Genomic DNA, 8,651 nt, shown 5'->3' on the forward strand with positions numbered 1-8,651 from the left:
GGCCGCACCACCTTACACGGCTTCTCCTATTTACACCCGAAGATTACTGTTTTGGAGGCTTCTGAGTTATTACCCCCACGAGTTTGGGACAAAGACCTTCTATTTCCGTCGCCGCAGCGGACAAATCCCGCTCCCACTCTTCCACAATCGCCGAGATACTCATGGATCCCACCTCCAGCTTACCTCGAACTTTCCTCTCTCCCCAAAATACCCCTACCCGCGGCCCAACCGTCTCTCCCTCCGCGTGCGTAAGAATGATTGATCTTGACCGTTGGATCGCGCCCTGCACCTCCCGTCCTCTTTGTCCCCAAATTGCACAGGCTAAGCCTGGTGCTTCGCTGTCCCTACCGGGAGTTGCCGGTGGTATCCACCCTCGTCCCAGGACTCCCTATAAATCCATCCCTCAATCGCCTCCAAGAGAGTGGAAGAGAGATCCGTGATGGGCGATTGCGAAGTAGAGGCGCGAAGCACCGAGCAGTTGGCTCCCACCGACGCCGCCCGGGATGACTCGCCGCCGCCGTTCTCCTCCGGCAAGCAGCTCCGCCGCAACGACTCCCTCGACATCGAGGCCGGCTCCCACTCCCGCCACTTCTCCAAGGTCGCTCTTTCCGAATCCTAAATTCTTTTTAAGATCCAAAAAAAAAAAAAAGTGAGAAGAAGAATATTCATGGGCGTGTGATGTGAGATGAGCGGTGGTTGATTGTGATATTGTCATGATGGCAGGGGACGGAGAGGGACTGGGGGACGGTGATGAGGCTGGCGTTTCAGAGCGTGGGGATCGTGTATGGGGACATAGGGACGTCCCCTCTGTACGTGTATGCGAGCACGTTCACGGACGGGATACGGCACGAGGACGACATCCTCGGCGTTCTGTCCCTCATCTTCTATACCATCACTCTGATCACCTTGGTCAAGTACGTCTTCATCGTCCTCCGTGCCAACGATAACGGCGACGGTGAGAGCTCTCTCTCTCTCTCGGCGGCTCCTCCTCCTCCATCTCTCTTGACGGTGCTTCATCCCAACCGGCGTCAACTACTGCCGCTCCTTCTTTCTCCCTCTCTATCTCCATGTGGCTCCTCCTCATCCTTCTCTCTCTCACGCACTACACCATATGATGCACGGCACGTTTCGTCCGACCAACGAGCATGCATCTATGTGCGATGCACAATAGATAATTCAAATTTTTTTCTCTCATATTTTTTTAATTTTATTAATAATAATTATTATAATTATTAAAATATTTTATAATCTTACAATCAAACATAATCTTAGAAAATCTCAACTTATAAAATTTAAACATTTCAAATCTATATCAAAAGATTGAAACTATAATTTTTTTAATTTAAAATCTCCGACGCCGCCTGTGCTAGTTTCTTAAACTAGCCAAAACTTGGAGGGTAGAACTGTCAAAGTTGTATTATCCGTCACACTATCATTCCTCAAGGACAGCGGTTGCTCAATAAAAAACTTCACCTATGTGGCATGACCATATATTTAAATATAAAAATTTTCTGTTTCAATTTAAACTTTATTATTAAAATCACACACTCCTGAATGGATCTTTTCTTTTGAAAGGTAACTCTTTTTTGGCTAAAAAGAAAAAAAAAAAAAGATTGATACTAGATTTTGGTGCAAAATTTTCAGGAACATGTTTTCTGTAAAATAAAATAATTTTATCATAACATAATTAAGTGCTACTTAAAATATAAAAAGTTTTCAGCTTTTGTTCTTCTCAGATAAGTCCAGCATAACAGTATGATTTCCATAATAAATTCATGGATGACCACTGAGTAGTCATAGTAGCGTTATAGAATCCTTAATCAACATAATATTGTTATTTCTGCTGTTATTATAATATTACGACATGATATTTGTTTAGTCTTTTTTAGCTATGATTTGTGTGTATTTTAGTAATAATCTTACATAACAAGCTAATTAAGAAAATATTAAAATATTGGACTTTGCAGGTGGCACTTTCGCACTCTATTCATTGATCTGTCGATATGCTAAGGTGGGGTTGTTACCAAGTCAGCAAGCAGAAGATAGAGAGGTATCCAATTTTAAGCTAGAACTGCCTACTAATAGACGCTATCAGCGTGCCTCTAAGGTGAAGGCAGCACTCGAGAACAGTCCTTTTGCCAAATATTTTCTCTTGGTGACAACCATGCTTGGGACTTCTATGGTCATTGGGGATGGAGTCCTCACTCCCAGCATGTCAGGTACTAGTTTAGATTATTAATTTTAACTTTCAGCCTTTAATTTGTTAGCCATGTTTAACCCACAAGAGTCCATCGACAAAAAGAAGAATTTACTTTTGATCCTTAATTTTGGTGGTCATTTTACTTTGCTTCTTGGCTTGTATGGAATACAATATAAGTATCTGTGGAAAATAAATTGCATAGGGGAGTCCAGTCATTAATGAAAGTCAAATGAAGTGTCTGGGAATCAATCTTTCATTGGTTTTATATATATGAGCAAAAGTCATTGCAAGTTGTTTGGCCATGCACATAGACTTCCAGTTTGGTAGTACCAGTATATAGATGTTCAGCAGGACAAGTTGGTGTGCATCATTTTTTTAAAAAATAAATATATTGTAAACAATGACATGGTTGGAGAAACCACCAAACTTGGAGATTTTTTATGCCAGAGAACCCGACGTGGTGCGCTAGTTGGCACATAGTATGGATTTGACTATTCTAATGGATGAATGTAGTCATTCATTCTTTCTGTTTCTTCGGTGTACACAAATTTCTAAACTTTGTTTTCATTCACCAACATATTTTTTGACTTTCTTAGCAATGAAGTGTTTTGACAACTATTAGAAATGTATTGTGTGCGTCTGGTGGGTTTCATTTGCTTGAAGTGCTTTAAAAAACAATTCCCATGCAAATGTTCGCCAATGGCAGGACAAGCAGTTGGAGCCTTTAGTTTTGGCATTTTGGATGTGTTCACCCACGAGTATTGGAATTTAAAAAGGTTATTATGTAAATTTGTATTGAAAAATGTTTATCTATATTCATTAGATTGAAATTTATAAAGAGTTAACAGGCAGCTCATAAGTTGTCTCATGGGTAATGTACAAATGAGTTTTTTTTTTTTTTTTTGATAAGAAATGTACAAATGAGTTGGTCCGGGATTATTGGATTGCTTTCTCGGCGTCTTTCAAAGCTTCTTTACTTTAAATCTGTCTGTTTCTGGAGAGAGTCTTATGAATACAATTCTTAATTGAAAACTTTACTAGGGAATATTCCGGATCCTTTGTCGTTGTTGTACCGTTTTTTATTTTTTCTTAGACTTTTAAAACTCTGGCGTATATTTTTTAAAGTTATTAATGCGTAGTTCATCGACTTTTGTGACAGTTTTATCTGCAGTAGGCGGGATAAAGGAGGCGACGGACGCCATGACCGAAGGTAACAACGCAATCTTCCATGCTTTTCTCGTGATCTACGAACTTTTGAAAGGCTCACGCGTGTTGCTTTGCTTGTCGCCCTTTTTGACTTTGACCCCAACAACCATCGACACGTGGGAAACTAGTGATGTCCTATCTGTTGACTTCTGGGACACTGTGTTTTTTTTCTTTTTTTCTTTTTGGTAACACACAGTGTTTTTTTTTTGGTAAGATTCTGGGAGACACCGTTTAAAGTCTTCATGGGTATTTGGTTCATGGAACTGCTCATAAATCCACGTTCTCTCCATTTTATCTTTCCACAACGTTTCCGATCTCCGGTCAATACGGACCCAGCTACTTGTTTTTTTCTTTTCTGGACAAGAATCGAGCTCCTTTGTTGCACCTCATTTGTCGATATCAAAATATTTATTATTTATTATTATAAAATAAAAATTAAAAATTGAGAAACCATAATATTACCACTAAATAGTGTTTAATCTACATGCTTTTCTAGGTTCTAATTTTCTATTTATTGTTCAAACTACATACTAATCCCTTTGATGGGTGGACCTCACTTGTATCCAATGAGGCTCCATCAGGACATGCATGTACGAAGACATGCCTATATCTGCTATACGAATGGCCAGAATAATTCTTTTCTTTTTGTTTTCAGTTTGATGATGGTCTTTTTATAGTTTGGTGATGTTCTATGACAAAAATTAGAGACATAGGCATGGTTCAAAATTGATCGATGTTTATATTGACCACTTATAATGCACCAAGATGGACGAGACATAGGCAATTATAACTTTCAATTAATTGCTATTATTGTAACTTTACTGAGATCCACTTAATTGCTATTTTCTATAGCTGTAATTTGTCCAAGATGTTTCAACTCATCCTCTTTGAGACCTAACTAATGAGCTCGTTCATCTTCCTATGTTCTTCAGATAGAATCGTCCTGATATCAGTCGTCATCCTGATCCTTCTATTCCTGGTTCAGAGGTTCGGAACTGACAAGGTGGGTTACTCCTTTGCTCCCATCATTACCATATGGTTCCTCCTCATTGCCGGCATAGGTGTCTTCAACTTTGTCAAGTATGATCCATGGGTGGTCAAGGCCATCAACCCCAAGTACATCATCAATTACTTCCAAAGAAATGGGAAAACAGCCTGGATCTCTCTTGGTGGTGTCGTTCTTTGCATCACAGGTATTGAAAACTTATTCCAATCGAGCTGTAGTTATTTATAATGGGTATTACTTATAGTATCTAATTTAGTTTTGTGTAGCAATGCTTTCATAACAGTGTTTCATATTATAATCATGTTTGCTAATGATAAAATGGCATGGAAACAGGTGTGGAAGCATTATTTGCAGACGTGGGACACTTCACAGTCCGTTCTATTCAAATAAGCATGTGCTCGGTGGCCTTCCCATCCCTTATCTTAGCATACGCTGGTCAAGCCTCGTACCTACGCAAGCACATGGATGACGTTAGCGACACCTTCTACAAGTCAATACCCGGTAAATAACATACATGTATACCATCCGCCAAATAGCTTGCACATAGTGACAACTTTCTCCAAATTGTCCAAAAAAAAAATCAAATTATTCTTAACCTTTTCATTTACTTGATACACAAATTAATTGAGAAATATTCAGTCATTAAGAATAAGTCATAACTTTCGCAAATTTAATCTAGAGAATTTCTGTGTTTGATTACTTGATGGCGTGATATGATGTTGGTGGTGGTATTGATTATGCTATTGATATTGTTTCTCTCTCCCTTAATTACTTTCACCGAAACAAGATATATAAATATTTAAGTCTTAGATTCTTTGTTATTCTTTTTATTAAATATTTATATTTTCGCCTATGAATCTTTCACGGCCTGAACGCATGATTATGAAAGCTTCAAAAGTAGCCCCATTGATTAATTAATTTCTAATTAATTTTACGGATGGCGATGGATTTGTGTTTAGGTGGACTCTACTGGCCTATGTTTGTGGTGGCAATCCTAGCTGCTATCATCGCCAGCCAGGCTATGATCTCCGGCACCTTCTCGATCATCCAACAATCCCTTTCCCTTGGTTGCTTTCCCCGTGTGAAAGTAGTCCACACGTCGGCTAAACATGAGGGGCAGGTGTATATCCCCGAAATGAACTATATTCTCATGGTTGCTTCTGTTGCGGTCACTGCCGGCTTCAAAACCACTGTAAAGATTGGCAATGCCTATGGTAACCCATCTTCCTCTTTCAAATTATAACATTTGCATTTATTATTTCTTTTATTGCTAATCTTTTCCATTGTACGAAGTAAACTTGTCTCTGATTTTTTTGTTGGTTTGTTTCCAATTTTGATCCAACGCATTTTAAACAGATTGTAATTAATGATATTCCTTGATTAGGAAAACAAAGGATTCTTGAAAATTTCATAAGATTTTACTTGCTCCAATAACTTTTCTGAATTATTGCTGTTGAACAAATGAAGCAAGGCTTAGTTAGAACTGTTAATGTATTATTATCCATGACTAAATAAAAAAACCATTATGAAGTTTTTTTTTTTTGTTGTTGTTGTTGGGGATGGGGTGTGTGTGTTAAATGTTTCAACAATAAATGAATAAGCATTATAATAATCTAACAATTTTTGATATTAGTTGTTATTTGATTTTTTTTGAATAATTGGTGAGTTTCTTCATTTCTTTTCTTGAATCTTTACCTCTAGCCAAGTTGTCCTTAAAAGCTGGATTAGTGATTTTGTTTTTCCACGTAATTGTCCTTGATATTTAATAGTAAATAAACCAAGCCCTTATTCACATTAGAATAATATTGATAATAGCTCCAAATAATCTTCAAATCATATGCAAATTCTTCACTTTAATATTTAGGCATCTGATTGACCAAATTTTTGTATCTTAATATCTTGGTACTAAACTCTTATGGTTACATGACGTGCAGGAATTGCTGTGGTCTTTGTCATGACCCTTACTTCAGCTCTGCTGACACTCATCATGATAATGATTTGGAAGACTCACATCATCTTCATAATTCTATACGTACTTGTGATAGGATCGGTTGAGCTCGTCTACTTGAGTTCAGTGCTATACAAATTTGATCAAGGTGGTTACCTACCATTGGCCTTCGCTGCCTTCTTAATCACAACAATGCTTGTGTGGAACTACGTCTATCGGAAAAGATACATGTATGAATTATCTCACAAGGTTCCCAGTGAGAAGGTGGAGGAGATAGTATTGAATTCTGGTGTTCGACGCATCCCGGGAATTGCCTTCTTCTACTCAGAACTTGTGCAAGGGATTCCTCCCATATTTGAGCATTATGTTGAAAATGTGCCTGCTTTGCACTCTGTTCTTGTCTTTGTTTCCATCAAGTCACTACCAATCAGCCGAGTTCCAGCTGATGAACGATTTTTATTCCGTCGAGTAGGATCTCATGATTGCTACGTGTTTCGGTGTGTTGCAAGATATGGCTATAAGGATGCAAGAAGCGAACAGGAGCCCTTTGATGCAATGTTGGTGCAGAGATTGAAACAATTCATGGAGGAATCATGGAAGTCAAGGACACTTGGGAATGATAATGATGAAGGTGAAGGAAGGGTTGTGGATGGTGGTGAGAAGAGGGAAAGGGAGGAAGTCTTGGTGGGTAGGGAGTTGGAACTGGTGGAGAGAGAGTGGAAGAATGGAGTTGTCCATTTGTTAGGAGAGAATGAAGTGGTGGCTGCAAGAGGAGCTGGCCTATGGAAGAGATTTTTGATAGACAATGCTTATGGCATCTTGAAAAGAAATACAAGACAACAAGATGAAGTTTTTACAATTCCTAGGAGGCGGCTGTTGAAGGTTGGAATGACCATTGAGCTCTAGAGAAAGAAAATTTTTAGATGGAATAAAAAAATAAGTACAAGCCCGCATGTCAATGTCTTTTTTCCTTTTTTTTTTTTTTTTCCCTATCAATGTTAAGCTTTATATCATGAATCTTATATTTCAAATAGCAACCTACTGTTGGCTACTTTCTTTATTACAATATATTTTTTGTTTACTATAATTTGTAAACAGAAAGATTAGGTAATCACTAGTTGGACTATGTGTTGCTCATCATGACAACTTGTAATGCATGTGTTGTATCATGATTCACTGGCAAAATTGATGGTCTTTTTCAGAACTAATGTTCTTTATTATAAGGGGAGATATATCTTGAAGTATGCCCTCAATCTATATTTTGACGCCGTTTATCTTAGTAGAAATAAGAAAGTTGCTTTATTTTTGTGCGGAAGGTTATCCTAAGAAGGTTAAACTATCAGTGTGCTGGAAGCCTCCCAGAAGAAGCTCAAGCTTTTGGAAAGATGTTGTAAACTTTTCTCCTAGCTTCTGGAATAGAGTCCAGTTCAAATTGGAAATGGTCGGGCCAAGCTTTTCTGGAAATATGGTTATATAACGTGTCCCTCTAATTGTTATTATCCTCAGTCTGTGCATGCCAGGTAGAATCCAGATTTTTTCAATTTGAGAACTAATTTTTGGAAAATCAAGTTACCATCTCACATGATGGTGGAGATCAAATCTCAGCATGATCTCTTGACTTTATTTTCAGTGGTATCCCGAATCCAACATCTGAATCAGATACGTGATGTTGTGTTTAGATTTAGGCCCATTAAATTTTTAGTCCATTTCTATTAAGCCCATTAAAATTATTTATCTTTTTTTTTTTTTTTTTAACTCCAGCCGCATGGCTGGCGGCACAAAAAGATGAGTGACGGGCAGGAAAAAAAAAAAAAAAGACAGAAGAAGGAGACAGTAAAGGAAAAAATTGTGGGAAAGTAGGAAAAAGAAGAGAGAGAGAGAGAGAACAATATGAGTGTGAAAGAGAGTTGCTGTCAGGATGAGTGCAGTAGCCGTGAGGGGAGCCACAAGACAAAGAGAGAGAGAGAGCAGTGCATAGCGGGTGCCGACGATTTCCTCCATCTTATGGTTAGTATTTTTTTATGGTAAAATTTCCTCTTTTCACTCTTATTTTTGGAGTTTTGGGCATAAATTTGAGATTGGTGCTTTATATTTTGTTCTTTTGATTTAGTAGATTTGATTAGCCCCGTGATTTTTTACCCTCTCTGTTGGAAAGATTTTTTCATGTAAATTTGGTGTCTTGATCTTTTTCTATTTTTTGATTAATTGGTTGGCTTGTTCTGCTGTTATTATTATTGTATCCTTTTTGGTTTTGTGAAAATTGTGTGATTTTATACAATAATCTTATATCA

At 37.9% G+C, this 8,651-nt stretch overlaps 1 protein-coding gene across 1 annotated transcript; it reads left to right on the forward strand.

Annotated features, from left to right (window-relative positions):
• The first annotated feature begins 322 nt into the window (after positions 1-322).
• On the forward strand, positions 323-7,500 carry LOC105045254 (potassium transporter 5). The gene is made up of 8 exons (XM_010923476.4): positions 323-598; positions 724-955; positions 1,968-2,219; positions 3,360-3,410; positions 4,339-4,599; positions 4,746-4,913; positions 5,372-5,626; positions 6,347-7,500. The coding sequence occupies exons 1-8, from the start codon at positions 440-442 to the stop codon at positions 7,264-7,266; spliced, it is 2,298 nt and encodes a 765-aa protein (XP_010921778.1). The 5' UTR covers positions 323-439; the 3' UTR covers positions 7,267-7,500.
• Positions 7,501-8,651: the final 1,151 nt, after the last annotated feature.

This window comes from Elaeis guineensis, chromosome 5 (genome assembly GCF_000442705.2).
Source record: "Elaeis guineensis isolate ETL-2024a chromosome 5, EG11, whole genome shotgun sequence".
In the NCBI taxonomy this organism is placed as follows: Eukaryota; Viridiplantae; Streptophyta; class Magnoliopsida; order Arecales; family Arecaceae; genus Elaeis; species Elaeis guineensis.